Source organism: Chiloscyllium plagiosum, unplaced genomic scaffold, assembly GCF_037043375.1.
Source record: "Chiloscyllium plagiosum isolate Xiang-an unplaced genomic scaffold, Cpla_swu_hap1 HiC_scaffold_4, whole genome shotgun sequence".
NCBI lineage: Eukaryota > Metazoa > Chordata > Chondrichthyes > Orectolobiformes > Hemiscylliidae > Chiloscyllium > Chiloscyllium plagiosum.
In genome coordinates this window covers 39,674,284-39,693,349 of record NW_028270142.1, presented here as the reverse complement: position 1 = coordinate 39,693,349, position 19,066 = coordinate 39,674,284, and the positions used below count along the sequence as shown (strand labels likewise).

At 38.6% G+C, this 19,066-nt stretch overlaps 2 protein-coding genes across 4 annotated transcripts in view; one reads left to right on the top strand and one right to left on the bottom strand.

Moving 5' to 3' along the window:
* dpy19l1l (dpy-19-like 1, like (H. sapiens)) overlaps window positions 1-8,851 on the top strand; it is an 80,702-nt gene extending 71,851 nt beyond the window's left edge. For both annotated transcript variants that reach the window (XM_087986181.1, XM_087986180.1), the window contains 4 exons: window positions 1,763-1,937; window positions 4,016-4,115; window positions 5,106-5,231; window positions 8,450-8,851. In XM_087986181.1, the coding sequence (XP_087842307.1) occupies window positions 1,763-1,937; window positions 4,016-4,115; window positions 5,106-5,231; window positions 8,450-8,618 (570 nt within the window). In that variant the 3' untranslated portion in view covers window positions 8,619-8,851. The remainder of the gene's footprint in view (window positions 1-1,762; window positions 1,938-4,015; window positions 4,116-5,105; window positions 5,232-8,449) is intronic.
* A 1,828-nt stretch (window positions 8,852-10,679) lies between these two features.
* bmper (BMP binding endothelial regulator) overlaps window positions 10,680-19,066 on the bottom strand; it is a 68,147-nt gene continuing 59,760 nt past the window's right edge. For both annotated transcript variants that reach the window (XM_043688764.2, XM_043688765.2), the window contains exons 14-15: window positions 14,383-14,513; window positions 10,680-11,495 (exon numbers count right to left, since the gene is read on the bottom strand). In XM_043688764.2, the coding sequence (XP_043544699.1) occupies window positions 11,317-11,495; window positions 14,383-14,513 (310 nt within the window). In that variant the 3' untranslated portion in view covers window positions 10,680-11,316. The remainder of the gene's footprint in view (window positions 11,496-14,382; window positions 14,514-19,066) is intronic.

Below are 19,066 nucleotides of genomic sequence, written 5' to 3'. Positions count from 1 at the left end.
CCCCACATAGGTTTCATCAGCTAGCATTCAGAAATACATCTGTCTGGTTGCTTGAATTCTCACTGCACTTACGTTCTGTCAATGCAAACTGTCATATTATTTCACACCAATGCCCACTGCAGCTTTGCATATGTGGATAGACACAGTCTGGAAGAAAGAAACACCTTTCCTAATCATTTGCTGCTCATTTTGGTAGGGAGAATAGACAAGCAGGATATTGTTTAAATGGAGAGCAAGATCTGGACAAGCAGTTTGGAATGCAGATGGAACATTGACCTTAACTGTTAGGGTCATGAAGTATGGTTGCTTTGTTACAACTATATACGGGGTGTGGTGAGAGAACACTCATGGAATGCTGTGTTCAGATTTGGTTGTTTTATTTATGGAAGAATATACTTGCATAGGAAGCAGGAGAATGTGAGGACTGTGGATGCTGGAAACCAGAGTTGAAATGTGTGGTGTTGGAAAAGCATAGCAGGTCGTCAGGCAGCATCCAAGGAGCAGAAGAGTCTGTTTTGGGCATAAGCAATCAATCAGGAATGTGGAGTATGGAGGGGGCAGGAAGGGGGGGTGAGATATAAATTTTCTTGCGGTGAGAGCAGTCGGGTTCAAGGGTGGATATGTGGGAAGTGGAGATGCACTGGAGGACATTATTGATCATGTGGGAGGGGAAGTTGCAGTCCTTGAAATAGGAGGCCACCTGGGATGTCCTAGAGTGGAATTATTCCTCCTGTGAGCAGATACACTGGAGTCAGAAGAATTGGAATCGTGTTTTTACAGGAAGGGGCGTTTGGGAGGTGGTGTAATCAAGGTAGCTGTGGGAGCTCTTGGATTTGAAATAGATATCAGTGTTGAGTCAGTTGCCAAAAATGGAGAGGTCCAAGGGAGGGAGGTGTCCCAAATGGCCCAAGTGAACTTTAAGTCAGGGTGGAGAACACAAGGGGCCAACACCTTCAACACATTGCCTAGTTAACACTAATTGTTACAGTTAACCTGAGAATGCAACTTTTTTTTAAAAAAAGTTTTGTGATTTATACATGAAAGAAGTGAAACTGTCATGGTATTCAAACAGATGAAAGACTCAACAGGCAATCAAGGTATTTTTCAATGTATATTTTCAGTTACATCACACTGTAAACCATTGCTATAAATTCTGTGCCTTACAATTGTGTCCTCCACAACCACCTGATGAAGGAGTGTCTCTCCGAAAGCTAATGCTTCCAATTAAACCTGTTGGACTATAACCTGGTGTTGTGATTTTTAATTTTGTACACCCCAGTCCAACACCGGCATCTCCAAATCATTGAATTGCAGAGCAGACTCAATAGGCAGTTTACCTTATTCCTGCTCCTTTTTCTAATGCTACTCTCCCCCCAGTGTTTTCTTTAACATTAAAATATCAGAAGGTACTGTAGTAAATCTTGTCCTTTAATCAAAAGGAAAATACTGCAGATGCTGGAAATCTGAAATAACAATGGCGAATCCTAGAAGTACTCAGCAAGAGTAAATAATTGAGTGGAAACAGTTAATGTTTTAGATTATCGTTGTGCTTTTATATAGGCTTGTGAAATAAAAGGTGTGTTTTAGTCTACAGCTCTGTTTTAAAAGAAATCCCTTTTGTTCAGGTTTATGTACAAGGTGCATTTATTTGTCAGAGCTGTGAATTTGTTTACTGCTCTGTTTGTCTCTCACCTTAGCCAAAATAAAAGCAATTACAGTGGAAGTTTGTTTCATGGCTTCTTTTTGTTTCCTTTCTTGTTAGCTATTTAGCCAAGTTCGAACTAAATACCATCACCAGATAATTGTGTGCGTCATGCTTGCAGCAATGGCTTTACAGGGAGCAATAAATCTGAAGGAACAATGGAGCATCATTGGAGAGTTCAGCAACTTCCCTCAAGAGGAGTTATTAGAGTGGATTAAAGAAAATACTAAAAAGGGTGAGTGTTATAGAGTGCTCCTTTGGAAAAATGGTGCTGTTAGTCCTAAACATGGCTGCATGCACACACTAAATCTTGTTGAAATTAATTTATTTACCAATGTAAACTGATATATAGGATAGAATTATTTTTCTATAAATATTTAGGCTGTCAGATTTTCTATATAAATCTCTGAACTGTTTGTTGTGGTAGCTAAGCAGCATGTCTGGTTTCTTGGTTCTTCTTTCATTGAGTACTTGCACTCATTAAGTTAGGGATGTTAATACTGCGAATGGACCCGTCAGTCAGGTAAGCATATCAAATAAGCAATTGTAAAGTTCAAATCTGACTGCTTGGCGCTAAGGTTGGTTGATATTTATTTGTCAATAGACCAACTTCACATTATCAGCATCATCAAATTTTTACTTTTGTCCTTTTTATTCCCTATCACATTCTGATCTTTTCATTTCTTAGAGAATGGTCCTGCAGGTGAGATTTTTAATGTAGTATTCAGCTAGGGGCAGTCTTGTGTGTATGCAATAGACCAATGTTTTCTCGTAGCTAAGGAGATCAGCGGTTAATATAAAGGTTTCTGCACTATGTAGGATAAATTACCCATGAATCACAGTTAAAATTAGTGAAGATCTCACCACAAAAGAGTGGTATTGGAAGTTTTGTGAATTTTTATTTTCCCTTATTCTGTAACCTTTTTGTCTGGGTTACCCAGTTTTTCCTTCAGTCCAGATGTTTAAAAATTGTCATTAATTGGGGAACATTTCCTTTTATTTTGTGCTTTGGCACTGGGGATTTCAAATGATCCTGCAATTTTCAAGGTGGCCAAAACCGTGCTTGCTCAGCTGCAACTTTTATTTGCTTCTCTGTTCTTCACAAAGCCTTTATTGCATCTTCCTGTGACTAACACTGTTGCTACTGCATAAGTTAAAATGGCTGCGTTATTTGAGACAACAGTCAGCCTTTGAGGCAGTTAATGAAAGGGGAAACTGCATTATGAGGATCCATAAGCAAATTGTTTCAAATTAAGCAATGTTATCAGTGGTGACCAATTATAGTTATATATGTTAAATCTGACAATGGAGAAAAAGGGTAAATAAAAGAAACATGTAGAAACAGAGTGCTGTTTGAGTGAAACTCCTGTTTTTATTCAGGGTGAGGAGAGAGTTAGGAAAAGTGATCAAGCCATTTGGCACCCACTTGCCTAGAATCAAGTTAATATTTTCACCTTTTCAGGTTTAGCTTTTCTTTATTCTTTTTATGGGATGTGGGTATCAATGGAAAAGCCAGCATTTTTTTGCTTTAAACTGATTCAATGCAAGCATCTTTCATAAAGCAGTCAAGAGTTAACCATATTGCTGTGACTCTGGAGTTACACATAGGTCAGATACGGTAAGGATAGCAGATTTCCATCCCTAAAGGATTGTTTTAACACATCAATGATAGCAAAGTTGACCATTAAAACTGAGACCTAGCTTTCAATTCCAGGTCTGTTGTTTGAATTTAAATTCCCCTAATTGCCATGAATCCATGTGCCCAGAGCATTACACTTGCTGGAAAAGCTCAGCAGGTCAGGCAGCAACTGTAAGGAGAAATCAGAGTTGATGTTTCGGGTCTGGTGACCCTTCCTCAAAACATTGAGGAGCATTAGCTTGGGTTTGTAGATTGCTGGTTCATTAACATTTCTGGGGACTGGTGGTGGCATCTATAACCAGGGAACACAGTCTGAAAATAAACAGTAATTCTTCTAGGAGCAAAATCATGAGCTTCTGTGCTCAGAGAGTAGTGAATCTTAGGAATTATCTCCCCCAAAGGGCTATGGAGGATCAAACATCGACTGTATTCAGTTCGGAATTTGGTAGTATTATGTATTATGTCATGAATATGGAGATTCAGCATTTTATTGCACAGGTAGAAGATTGGCCATGATCTAGCTGAATGACAGTTCAGTCTTAATAGCTGACTGGCCTCATTCTTTGTAATTCTAATTTATTTGATTTTGCAACTTAATTAGTGATATTTTAAAGTCAGATGTCAGTAAAATAGAGGTGCTAATGAGAAAATGCAATAATTAATTCACATTGCAGATGCTGTGTTTGCTGGGGCTATGCCCACAATGGCTAGCATCAAATTATCTACAGGACGACCTATTGTAAATCACCCACATTACGAAGATGCTGGATTGAGGTTAGCAATTACTTTATTATTCTCACTATTACATCGCTAACACAATGTGATTACTTAACGTTCTCTTTAAATTGCACAGGAGTGTAATAACTGGTTGGTAATTAACTTGTAGTACTACTCTGTTCCCATTGCATCCTGCTGTGAGAGCCATGATCAAGTGTTTAGTTAGAGGATGCAGTGATTGACAATAGCATGCAGATATCTCAGTTCTGTGGTAAAATTATGTATTCTGTCTTTCCTATATATTACTTTCTTGCGTAGCATGTCCCTTTTTGCATTTCTGGACCAGCAAATGCTTCCAGTTTTCCTTCTGAAGCAATAAATATCTTCACATCACTTCATTCTCTCCACCATTACCATCCCCCATCCCTCAGTCAGGTGACTGCCATTTCTCAAAAGTAAATTTTGTCCTTCCTCCAACTCAAATTCTGAATATCTGATCTCCAGTTTTCTCAGTTAGAGGCATTTCCTGCAATTGTCAATGTTATTTATTTGTACCTCCCTCTCTTATACGATTCACATGTCACTCTCTATATCGTGCTACCAATCTTACTGCAGTAAAGCCAACTTTATCCGATCTGTTGACAGTTGGGTGAAACTGATCCCCTTCCCACCTTTACAGCTCCCACGCTTGCCCAAACCCCTCCATTTTCCCCATAGGATTCCACCCTCGCTCCTGTCTCCCCTGCGAAATCACCCTCTCCACCATTCTCTAATCTTGCAGTTTTCCATTCCAATGCTTTGCTCTTCCCAATCCCTCCCTTCAATTTTTCAACCTTCAATTCATTCCCCGCCTCACTCTTCACCCCTCTCCTGACTCTTTCTCTGCTCCCTCACACTCCATCCTGTCATTTCATCACCTCTGCTTTGAATTTTCCCCAAATCAACCCCAGTTAAAGCCCCATTCTGGAGGTATTGTGCTCACCATGCTCCTCCCATCGCTTAAGTATGTTTAATTAGATAATAAACCCTCTGCTTATTCTTGAATAGAGAAAGGACAAAGCAAGTGTATGCAATGTACAGTCGGAAATCAGCAGAGGAAGTGAAAAATGGGCTCATAAGACTAGGTGTCGATTATTTTGTTTTTGAAGATTCCTGGTGTTTGCGAAAAACAAGGTAATACCTAATTTAAATCTTTTGTAAGTAGCTTCTGATCAGAATAATTTCATTTTTCATATGTAAGGTAGTTCTTCATTTTGAAATGAATTTGAGTTGACTGGCTGTTTGCCTCCCAGCCATTGTCAGTGATAACTGTTTCTGTTGTGTGCAGCAGTATTAACAATTTATTTCCAATGTTGAGTAATTCATTTGGGTTTAATTTAATTAAATGCAGTTTTATGCGTTTTACTTAAAAATAACTTCAGAATGGCATTAGATTCCTTTCTCCTTTAGCCTTATGTGAATGTGTTAACACACTGTTGAAGGTATGGTGTGATCTTTAAATTGATGGTCAGTCTGCTGATCAAGTGGGCTGCCTCATCCTGGATGGTGAAACTTGCCAAATATTATTGGAGCTGAACTCAGGCCATGGCAAGTATTTCACCTTTCTTCTGATTTCTGTTTTTTAAGATGGTGGACAGGTTTTGGGGAGTCAGGAAATTAGTTACTCGCCACCGAATACCCAGTTGTGAATTATAGATCGGTGTCCCAGTTACCATTAAGTTCCTGATCAGTAGTGAGCCCCAGTATTTTGATGGTGAATGATTCAGTGACAGTAATACCATTGTATATGATATTCAAGAAGAATAAGAAGCCAGGTAAAGGTGGAGGAGTAGAACTAATAATCAAGGATGGCATTTGTGCAGTAATTGCAGTAACTTTGGTTCATGTGATGATGACGTAGAATCAGTTTGAAGACGAATATTAAGGGAAAAAAGTCACTATCATGAGTGATCTACAGGCATCTTAGGAATAACCACAGTGTAGGACAAAATGTACAAGAAAAAATATTGGGTGCCTGTGAGAAAGTGGCTGTGATAATCATGTGTAGACACTGGACAAATCAAATTGGCAATAGGAACCGAGGTAAGGAATTCATAGAATGCTTTTGAGAGCTTGAGATGTGGCATGAAAGCTGAGGTCACTGACACGAGGTGGCATACTAGCCTGACAGATTGCAAAGCAACAATAGACATATGGGGATATTTCAGAATATCAAAGTAAGTACTGTATTCAAAACTACTGTATTCAAAAGTTCCAAGAGGAGACCCACAGTCTGTGCTTAATTAAACAAATTAAGCAACGCATCAAACTTAAGGAAAAAAGCCTATCATTGTGCAAACATAAGTACAGGTAGTTCTCCTCTAATGCTGTTGTTGCATTCCCGTGACACCTCACTTAGTAGGAAATCACTTAACAGAAATAATGGGGCCTATGGGAAAAGTGGGGTTGGGGCAGACCAGCAAAAAATATCACTCCGTATCGTTCAAAAATCACCCAAAGATCTAACACAAAGTATAGCACATCCTGAATAAAGGTTGAAATCTTATTTATTTAGAAAACACAAGTAAATTTAATAAGGTAAATTTAAGAAATGTAAGAACACTGCTCCCTGTATAGTATCTGTCTTAGAACTACCTGTAGCAAATGAGATGATATAATCAGAATATGAAGCACAGCCAAGAATGACTAATCAGGAGAAAGAAATTAGAGTACAGGAGGAAGCTAGTTAGAAATGCAAAAATAGTAAGCATTGTCACATCAGATAAGCACACTACTGGAGGCAAAACCGCATCCATTACCATCACCAGGGAAACAGTGCTGAGCAAGCTGACAGAGTTATGGGTCCAAATGGAATTCATGCTAGAGTCAGTTAAAGAGGTAGTAGGTATATGTTATTAATGTTCCAAAATTCGCCGAACTCTGGAACCATTGCGTTAGATCGGAAAGTAGCAACCTAAACCCTCTCTTCATGAAGGGTGTACGGTAGAAAATAGGAGACTATAGGCCAGTTAGCTTGGTTATCATGGTAAGTGTTAAAATCAGTCATTACTGAGATTATAGCTGACCACTTAGAAATACTCAAGGTAATCGGGATGATTCAGCATGGTTTTTTGTAAGGGAATTTCACAGTTTGGGAGTTTTTTGAAGGAATAATATGCATTATGGGTAACATGAGCCTGCTGATTTGCTCTTGGATTTTTGACGAGGTGCCTCATTAAAAGGTTATTTTGTAAAATAGCTCAGAGTAGTGGATGACAGTATTACAGGAGAAAGAGTGTAAAAGATTGTTGTTTTGATTATCCAAAAAATTGATAAGACCACACCTCAAATACAAAGTGCAGATTTCTGTCTCCTTATGTAAGAATGTAAATTTATTGGGGAGGTTCACTAAAATCTGAAGGTAACTTGATTGAATTATATAAGATCCTGAACAGTCTTGATAAGATGAATATGGAAAGAATGTTCTGGAAAATCTCAGCAAGTCTGGCAGCATCTGTAAGGAGAGAAAAGAGCTGACGTTTCGAGTCTTTGTCAAAGGGTCAGTTAGACCCGCGATGAGATTTTCCAGCATTTTCTCTTTTGGTTTCAGATTCCAGCATCTGCAGTAATTTGCTTTTATTTATATGGAAAGAATGTTTCCTCTTGAGGATGAATCCAGGACTAGGGAACACCATTTTAAAATTTAAGGTCATCGTTTAAGGACACATGAAGAGAATTGTTTTCACTGAATGTTTTACAGGTTTGGAGCTCTTTTAGAAGGCAGCAGAGATGTGGATCTTTATATATTTTCTTGTTAGACAAGGGAATCATAGATATTGAGGGAGATCAGAAAATAATATGTGCAATACAGCAGTTCAGCCATAATTTTGTTGAATGGCAATGCAGATTTGAAGGGCAGAATAGTGTACTCCTGCTCCGAATTCGTATAAATGCCATACAGAAAAGGCTATACTGAAATCCAGTTAAACTAAAAGGTGCTTCGGTGAAATTATTTCTGCCTCTTCCATTCTAACAGCTCTGTTGAATTGATGCAATTGGAAGTATTGGTTTAGAGGAATACATGGTATTATGAGGAAACTGCATCATTGTCAGTCCTGATTCTGTTATTAACCTAGTCATCCCACACACTTGCAATGATGTTGGGGCAATTATTTAATTTATCAATAATGAACACGTTAAGTGTTCACTGTCAGGATTACTAAATTAGCAATGCTGACAAGTTTCTGATTAGTTCATGAACCCAATCAAAATAATGACATTCCTGGATAAGGCTTCTTCCAAATTTGAATTACAAACTTGTGTCCACTTTCGTTAAAAAATATCTTTTTAATGATCCAAGCAAATTATTTGCAAAAACCTTTTCATACGGTGTTGATTTCTATCTCTCTCAGGCCTGGTTGCAGCATGCCAGAAATTTGGGACGTGGAAGATGCACACAATGCAATGAAACCCCCTCTCTGTTCGATTCTTTCCAAGTCGCCTGCCCCTCACTTCACTCCTGTGTTTCAGAATGACGTTTATAAAGTCTTAAAGATAAAGAAAAGTCTCAGTTGGACGTAGAAATCTGTGGTAATTTGGATAAACAAGGGAATTTCAAGGCCAATTTTGGTTGAACATTGCTGCACAGATGAAATATTCCAAATTGATTGAAGAATGCGACAGGAGGTGTGAATGAAGATGAAAACAAATGTAGAAATATGATCTTCATGTTTCTTTATAAACAGAATTTTCATGTCTTTATGGAGTTATGCAATATGTGATTATTTTCAATAAAGATTTTGAGTAAAATGTGAGGTTTTGCCATTATTTGTCTATAAAAAGTGTTTTTGGTTGTGGCTGTTTATTAATTTAATATACTGCCTCTTCTCTCCACCGGTTCTGTTGAGTTTCCAACATTTCTGTTTTCATCTCATTTTCTGTGTTTACACTTTCCAAAAATATTAGATGCTTTCTTGACATTTGCCTTACCCCAGTAACTCTGATTTTTCTTGAATCAATTTTTTTTAAAAAGTTCATAGGATATACCCATTACTGGTTTTGCCAGAATTTATTGTCTTCTCTAGGATGGGCAGTGATAAGTTGACTTGACCCACTGCAGTTCATTTGGTGTGGATGCACCCACAGTATTTTGAGGGAGGGAGTTCCAAGGTTCTGACCCTGCAATACTGAAGGAGTGACCATAGTTTTACAGGTCAGGATGGAGAGTGGCTTGATGGGAAATTTGCAATGTTTCCATGTATTTGCTGCCAGTCCTCTTAGATGGTAGTGACTGTAGGTTAGAAGGTGCCATCAGGGAGCTTTACTGAATTTCTGCAGATGGTACATACTTTTACTAATAAGCATTAGTATAGATGAATGAATGGGACCACATCCACAAACAATCATGTGGGCTGGTTTGTTCTGGATGGTGGTAAATTTCTTATGATTTTAGAACTGCACACATCCCAGGCAAATGGGAAGTATTCCATCACTCTCACTCTCGACATGTGCTTTGTAGGTGGTGGAGTGGCTTTAGGGACACAGGAAATGAGCTGTTGACTGCAGAATTCTCAGCCCTTGACCTGCTGTAGCCACAGTAATCCCTTGGCTAATTCAGTCCAGTTTCTGGTCAGTGGTAATGTCATTGAAAGTCAAGAGATGATGGTTAGATTCTGTCATTGAAGGTGATCATTGGCTGGCAATGTGAGGTAAAAATGTTAACTTGTCAGTGTAAACCTGGATATTGTCCAGGTCTTGCTGCATTCGGACATTGACCACTTGAGAAAAAACAGCACATTCTTGTTTTGGCAGCTCTAGAGCTTATGCCTGCTGAGATTGAGAGTGCAACATGCTTGACCCCACTGCTCAATCTTGACATACAACGTAGCAATCAGATGTTCTTTTTAAAAAAAACCAAAAACATGTTGCCTTTCAATAGAAACTGGTTGTTCCCAAACAGTTTTTTTTACTAATGCTGTTTGTCACATGGAGAATAAAAAAAACTGGTCACTGGCAGGTGCCAATGTTTAACCCAGATGCCCTTTATCATTTGAAATATTCAAAAATGTCAATGAACAAATAAGTAACCAATATGTTTTAATTCTACAATCTTAGCACTGAAGCAGTGCCATCATCCCTGTTCCTGTCTACTGTTGTTGCCACTGGCATTTCATCCAGAATATGAAATATGTGACCACATTCGCAGACATATTTACTTTCTCAATAAATAACACTCCATACTTCATTCAGCAGATGTCAAATACAACAAACCTTGCACCTTAAGTTGAGCAGATGGCTATTGGTAACTTCAAATTGAATCAATCTTGATGCTCATCCTTCTGTTTTGTGCTCTTGTAACAATTCCTGTCTGGAACAGGGTGAGAAACAGAAATACTGTGTCAGATTACTCTATTACATTCTAAATAGGAGTGACTGAGACATACATCAGACACATTCCACACCAGGTGGTGTTATTGGAGTCACTTTGACTTTCTGTGAATAGTGAGTTCTGTAATCCTCAGTGAGGATGATGTTGACTGGATCCAGTCACAACTTAGATCTGCAAAAAAAATCCTAAATGCATCAAGCCAGTAGTCCTTGAGATAGGGCAACAGAATGCTTTCAGTCCTTGAGCTGTGGGACAAAGAGCCAGCTGTTGTTTCCCCCGACATTCAGAGTTTGAAGTTTTGCCCATGTGTGTCCTTGTGTTGTGTGCCAACCTGCATCTGATGTTAAAGATACTACCCATCACAGAGCTCCTTTATCGTCTGTCTTGACAAATAATGGAAAATGAACAAACCTTGTTGATATCAAATAATATTCAGTCTTGCCTCTTTTCAGAGACATAAGGTCTAACCTTGTTGACCTGATGAGGAGAAAGTGCCCTTCATTCATGCACCGTTTTAAACTGCTAATTCTCACTCTTGTAGTTAATTTTCTGCAGCAGACTGTACAGAAACATGTGCAATGGCCAATATTTAAATATTAAACACTGATTTCTGAAATATTTTAAATGTTGAAAGCAGTACAATAAATGATTTTTGACTGGCTTAAGTTCTTTTCTCTTTATATTAATTTAAAGTCTGTTTATACATTCAAAATCAGTTTATATATTTTTCCCAATGGTTAATCAATGATCAATTAGCTCATACTGAAAATATACATGCGTTCTTCTTTCTCTGTTGAAATTACAATGTCAGAGCAGTCAATCCAAAGCTGGTGAAAGAAGCTGTTTTCGAATCATCACCATTGATTTTGAGGTCAGGGGTTCCCAATTGTGTCACCGGGGACATAAGGCTGGCTTTATGCATCGTCCTCGGTGAAGTACCAGGCTTGCTGGGCAATGACAGCCTGCCACACATGGCTTAGTGCAAGGACCAATTTCATTCCAGTTCTCACAGGTCTTGGAACAGCCTGGACCACATGTGTCGTATATGGCACCATGCTTACACTGGGTAGCTGAAAAGAGAATGAATAATGATTAAGAACGCACACACACATCTTGTCTATTTTTCTGAACTGAAAGATCTATCTTTGGTTTCTATGTAATTTTAGAAATCTGGCACTTATGGACTTTTGGTGCATTTGGGAATTCTGAGGTCAAAGAATTACAAAATGGGTTAACAAATCCTTTAAGCACTTGCCCCTATCAGCCAAAACTTTAAAACACTTGCCTCTATCAGTGCTTGTAACAGGAGTAGAAGGTAATCTTCTCACTCTTCATAATATACAAGGAGTAAAGGTTTTTACTCATCCATTTAGAGACTGGTGATATCGAGAAGAGCTGGGTGTCATCAGCATTTGTGTGAAAACTAATGCTAAGCTTTCAGATAATGTCATCAAAAAAAAATATAGAATGGGGAGGGTGGATAGATATTTGGGGACACTAGAAATAACAACATGGCAGTGGGAAGAGAAACCGTTTTCTCTGAATAGTTAGAGGAGAATGCAACCAGATGAAGGCAAAATATTTCCATTTTTGAAAAGTTATGCAATGAAACAAGATGCCCCGTGTTTGGAGAGTGATGAATGTTCGACTACTTTTAACAGGTACTGTCTAGTGTACTGAAACCCAGAATTGAAAGCTCTCATTTCAGGCGCAAATATTTGCTGAACAAAGGGATGGGACTGTGTCCAAATACAAAATTTCTTACAGTCAATTGAAATATTTGGTAAAATGCTTAAAAATGTAAAAGCATAATCTACAATTCCTGAAACATGGACTCTGCGCGAAGTCACCAATCTACACCCTGGGTAAAATTTGGAGAAAGTTGCTGCAGGATGTTACTCTTCCCAGGTCTCCCTATGGTAAAGTTTACACGTGTAAGGATTAAGCACATGCAAATTTGCTCTTGCGGTGTAATTATACAGTAAATAAAAACCTGAGTCAGATAGGAAGGGAGAGAGTGTACAAACATAAATGTGCACCAATAAGTAAGGTCAAAGTTGGAAAAATGCTAGAAAGGTGGAATTAAAAGCTCTTTATCAGAATACGCAACATCCATAACAAAGAAGAATTGATGGCACAAACAGAAAATAAATAAGCATGATACAATAGGCATTACAAAGGTAAGATTGTGAAGTGATTTAACCTGGGATTTTAATATTCAAGGGTTGATTTGGAATGACAAAAGGAACGAAGATGAGGTCTATTACGAAAGGATGAGATCAGTGAGAAATGATTTTGATTCAAAAAATCAAGATGTAGAATCAGTTTGGGTGGAGATAGGAAATGTCAAGGGAAAACCAAAATACTGCAAATGCTGGAACTATGAAATAAAAAGAGAAATTGTTGGAGAAACTCTGCAGGTCTGACAGCATTTACAGAAAGAGAAGAGTTAATGTTTTGACTCCGAACAGAAGAGTCATATGAGGCTTGAAACATTAACTCTTTTTCTCTTTCCCAAATGCTGCCAGACCTGCAACATTTTCTCTTTTTTTAAAAAAAGTTGTTGGTTGGGATCATTTATAGGACTCCTTTCTGTAGACATAGAGATCATGGAGGCTAACAAGAAAGGTACTGCAATAATCTTGGAGTAATTTTAATCATAACACCAATTGGACAAATCAAACTGGCAATGGTAACCAGGATACTGATTTCAAGCAATGCATTAGGACAGTTTCTTAGAACACTATGTTCTGTGTCAATATAGAGACCAGACTATTTTGGGCCAGGTAATGTGTAATGAGACAGGATTAATTAATGATTTCCGAGATCCTCTTGGCAAGAATGGAATTAATATAAATTAAGTCCGAAAATACTAAAGAAAGACAGCAGGTCTGGCAGCATCTGTGGAGAGAAAAAAACAGACCTACAGATTTGTGGCAAAATGATTCTTCAGAGTTTAGGCTTTTAATCGAGTGGTACTTGTATGCTAGAATTTCACATTCAGTTTGAAAGAGAGCAATATGGATCTGTGATAACTGACTTAAAGTTAAGTAGGGGCATATGTAAGGGCATGTACACCATTGGCTAAAGTGTAGTGGGAAAATAAGTTTAAAGGTAAGAGAGTAGAAAAGCAGTGGCAGACATTTACAGAGATATAAGTCTCAAAGAAACTACCAGACCCACTGAGTTTGTTCTGCAATTTTTGTTTTTGTTTTATATTTCCAGCATCCATAGTTCTTTGCTTTATTTATGTCTTACTACATTGTTCACAGCATCAGCAAAATCAAATGTTATGGAGTAAAAGGTTAATTGTTTTTTACTCTTAAAGTGTGTACTGAGCATCCATATCAGATCAAATGGAACAGAAGCCCAAGTCTGTACAGTTCCACTATGATATCCTCTCTTACCATGCCTTATAAATAAACGCATTTAATAAAGCCAGCTAGCTTTGACTCATATTACCACACACCTAGGGTAGTGCACACAATTTTGGTCACCTAACTAAGGAATGAGAAACTTGCATTGGAAGCTGTTCAGAAAAAGTTTCTTTGGCTAGTTTCTCGGAGGTGGGTGTTGACTCAAAACGTAAGGTTGAGCAGGTTGAAACTATCTATACTCATTGGAATTCAGAAGAATGAGACCTGATCTTATTATGACATATACAGTTCCAGTGGTGTTAACAGAGTAGCTGCTGCAGGGAGAATCTAGAACTTGGATTCTCTTCCACAAAAAAAAATTAAAGTTGGATCATTGAATGTATTGAAAAGCTGAGTTAGTCAGATATTTGATCTACAAGGGGCATAAATGGTTAAGGATGTGGGGTATGCAGGAACGTGGAGACAAGGACATTACTAGACAATCATATTGTTGAATAACAGAGCAGCCTTCAGTGATTTGTTAGCCTATTCTTGATGCTTTTTTCTTATAGCTTGTTTTTGGTCATTGCTGTGAACTTACCAAGACAACTCATCTCTGGTCGCCAGTGAACCTGGACGCCTTCTCTCTGACAGGCACGCATATAGGCAATCAGAGACTCACAGTAACAGTTCTTGTGTAGTGGGCACTCACACATATCTGTGACACAGGATCTGTGAGAAACACAAAAAATGCATTAGATTGTGATGGGGGAGACATGAAGCAACAATTCAAAAAAGGATTCACTAACCATGTTCAACCTGTCTAAAATGCAAGCGGAGAATTCCACGTATCTATGTTCAAGAATCTGTTATGTTCACTGCTTCAGCATATTTAACCCTCAGTCTGGACACTGGTTTGCAGGTTGTGTGTCTGTCCTTCAGCCTAGACGCTGGTTTACAGGTTCACAGTGTCTGTCCCTCAGTCTGGACACTGGTTTACAGGTTCAGTTGTCTGTCCCTCAGTCTGGACACTGGTTTACAGGTTCAGCGTGTCTGTCCCTCAGTCTGGACACTGGTTTACAGGTTCAGAGTGTGTCTGTCCGTCAGTCTGGACACAGGTTTACAGGTTCAGTGTGTCTGTCCCTCAGTCTGGACACTGGTTTACAGGTACAGCGTGTCTGTCCGTCAGTCTGGACACTGGTTTACAGGTTCAGTGTGTCTGTCCCTCAGTCTGGACACTGGTTTACAGGTTCAGTGTGTATGTCCCTCAGTCTGGACACTGGTTTACAGATTTACAGTGTTTTTTTGATGATGTGGCAAGTCACTAAATTAAAGATAATCTGTTTTCTTGTTTCCGGTTAAAGGTACATCCATTCCCAAAGCAAAGACCAACCAGCAAAAGTTTGAGCTCAGGTAAATGTATTTACTTTAAAAATTAGCAATACTTTTGCATTTTAGTTTAAATCAACCTCCAGATTTAGGCTGGCATTTTATGAAGCTGTTCAGAGTTGCCTTATTCCTGCAGTAATGGCACAAAACCTGACAGGAATAGACAGGAATCGCTCCTTTTGATTATTGGGGAGTAACCGAATGAGCCGTGCATTTAATTAAAGTGAAATTCATATTTGCGTTAGCCAAATTTCATATCCTGCACTCACTCTGCCATCTAGTGGAGAATCGAAACATGGCTTAGAGCCAGAACAAAACTAAAGGAAGTTCAATTATTTAAATTTAATCAGACATTTCAGAGTACAACTCCTGCAAAAAGGAACTCAAAAATTGCTTGTTAACAAGTTCCAGAAAATTAATTTGACTTTAGTTCATAACTTTAAATCAGAAAAATCCATGATTTGAAAGAATTCATATTAAAACATGAAACAGCCAGTTTCAGGAATATTCAGGAATCTTTTTAAAAAATCAGTTTATTAGTTTTTTTTCTTAACAGGCTGAAGGAAGATCTCACAGAGCACAACTGAACTCATGGAACAATGGATAAGCAAATTCTAAATGTGAAGAAAAATAATTAAGGTAGTTGAGACATTGGATGGGCTAAACTTGATAAAGAGGAGGCACTTGCTGTACTTAACCAGTTCACCAAAACTGATCAGTTGCATGCAAAGAAACTGAAAGAAGAATGGAAATTGCCAAGGCACTGACTATCATATTTTCAATCCTCTTTAGATACAGTGGAGCCAAAATATTGAAGACTTGTATATATTACATTTCAAAAAAGCATGTCAGGAGAAATACTGCAACTATAGGCCTATCAGTTTGACTTCAGGCATGGAGAAGCTTTTCATAACAATAATCCTGGATAAAAGTAACAATCACTTGGAAAAATGCAAATTTATTAAGGAAAACAGCATGGATTTGCTAAAGGCAAGTTGCGTTCAATTAACTTGAGATTAAGGTAGTTGATGAGTAAACTGAGAAGGTCGATGTGGTGTAATATACTTGCAAAGGCATTTGACAAGCAGCCACATTATACACTTCCATCAGTAAAGTTAATGCCGATGGAATAAATGAGCAGCAACATGAATGGTAAATTGACAGAGTAGTGGGGAATGTTTGTTTTCACACTGGAGGATGGTCAGCAATGGACTGGACCAGAATCAATATTAAAACTCCTGATTTTCTTAATCTATGTTCATAACCCAAAGCTGGTTCTATAGTACACATTTTCAAAATTGATGGATCGCACAAGACTTGGAAAAATGGTGAACTGTGAGGGCGCTGGCATTAGGATGCTGCCATGCTGGTGAATTGAGTGGATATGTGCCAGATGAAAGTTAATGCAGAGAAGTGTGAAGTGATACGTTTTGGTTGGAAGAACGAGGAGTGACAAAATAGAAAAAAAGAGCACAGTTCTAAATAGGTACAGGAGAAGCTGAGTTGGGGGAAAACCTGTACAAATCTGAGGTTAGCAAGATAGATTAAGAAAGTGGTTAATAGAGGTATAAATAGAGGCATAGAGTAAAAGTAAGCAAATTTTTGAGAAAATATTAGTTCAGTTTACTTCTGGGCACAATATTGTAGGGAACATGAGAAAGTATTGAGAGGGTGAAGAAAGTAAGATTTCCAGGGTCAAGAGAATTCAGTTATAAACAGTGCTCTCTCAAAGCTGCGCATATGCACTACTGTTCCATTTGCAACATTGACTTTCAGTTCCAGAGGTCATTGCCATTCACAGACTTCAGAGGCCTGCATGATGAAGAAAAAAATCAGAGGGAATGCTGGTTATGAGGATAGGTCAGAAAAGCTGGGCCTATTCTCTTTAAAGAGAAGACTGAGGGCAGATTTGATAGAGGTGTTCAAAATCGTAACAAGTCTGCACAGAATAGTTAAGAGAGAAACGATCTGGTTCCCAATGGGGGAAAAGAGTTGAAAACCAGAGGACACCAATTTATAGTAAATGGCAAAACAGCCATCAGTGATATGAGAGAAATCTTCTCATGCCAGTGGCTCAGCGTGTGGATCAGTTCTGGAATACACTGAACAGTGCAGTAAAGGCAGGTTCACTTGTGGCTTTCAGAAATTACCTTAAGAGACAAAAAGTGCAGTGCTGCAAGGAAAGGGTGGGAGGGTGGCACTAACCGAGTTTCTTGTGCAGAAAACCAGCATTACAGACTGAATGGTTTCCTTATGTTTTGCAGGTATCTTTTCATTCAGAATTCATTAAGACATGAATGGGAACCTTGCCCTGTCAGGCACAGCCGATATTCAGATTTTTAATGTCGTATGTGCAGGGTCAGAGTGCATTCTGAGCATGCGAGATCACAGTGAATCGTACAATTTTAATGTCTCACACAATATATTTACCACAGACAGGCAGTCTCACAGGGATAGTGGAATTTATGTTTGAAATTGCAATGATCTAAATCCACAATAGATGAAGTAATAACATTCCCAGCCCTGTCCAGTTAAAATGCGTTCACTACTCCTGCGGATGGCTCACGAACTTACAGCAGCAGACTGTGACAGGGCACTGAAACCACCAAATAACATTGAACCTGCAGTTTGAGATAGCTGATAGTTCCTCACTAATCCATCAGTTTGTGAACTAGCTGAAATGTGAAGACTGTTTCCTCATGTTGAGCTGAAGCCAGTGATCTCTCCCAGGTGACTCACGAGTGTCCTGATCAGATACTTTTCACATATTGTTTTAACTGCTGCCTCAGAGGGTGCGGCGTCTCTCACAGAGTGTTTCTAGCAAGGATTTAACCACTGTTAGCAAACAGGGTGCACCACACACACACTCAACGGAAAATCATTCATGAATACAGCAGAGGCTATATTGAACACACTGTACACATTAACAAATTATCAGAATTCCTCTTAATCTCACAGCCAAACCTCAACCTTATTTTGTATCATGGCTTTGGTCTATCATGTACATAGATTACTGCAGCAAACTTGTACTAAAATATCAGCAAACTCATTAATATTTGTGCACCAGACACACAAAAGTTCAGAACCGGAATTTCATGAAGCTGGTTATTTTATAACCAGGATGAAATAGCTTACCATGACGCTGTTGGATTGTCATAAAATCCCACCTGGTTGGTGAATGTCCTTTAGGGAAGAAAGTCTGCCATTATTGTCCAATCTAAATCTACACATTTCCAGTCCAAGACGAGACAACTGACTCAATGCCCTGAATTCACGGTCTCACTGTTGGTTCTTGTGTTCACCTGGGTGAAACCTGGGTCCCTGACCACTGCTGGAGAGTTGATTGAAATACTTGAGATTTGACTTTCTCAGTCCGTTCAAACTGAATTTAGCAAATCTATCCCAAAACAATAGGGAGGAGGCCAATCAGGGCTTGTTTATAAACTTTAGATTGTGTCCTAACATGTACTTGGGGATATTGTCTTTACGAAGGAGTTTAAAACTCAAAATATGGCAGAAATCTCTCCAAAGTGAATGGTTCGCATACATGTGGCTGCTTTATCCTTCAGTTCCTTCCCCGTGAGAGTTTAACTCAAGTGACTGTGGAATGTTTGTAACTCCTCCTACTCACACATCCTACACTGATTGAGAGCAGACCCGAAAAACTTATTCTCCCTCAAGCAAGTTCTTGCTATGCTTTTAACTAGTGTGGCCTATAGGTGACTCCAGTCCCACACTGGCTAAGAGCATAGCAAGAACTTGCAGTAATATAGCATCTTTAACACAGTAATACATTCCAAGGTGCTTTGCAGGAGATATTAGGAAATTAAATCTGTTGCTGATCCAGATGAAAAGTATGGAAAAAAGGAATCTCTTAAAAGATGGCCAACATTTTT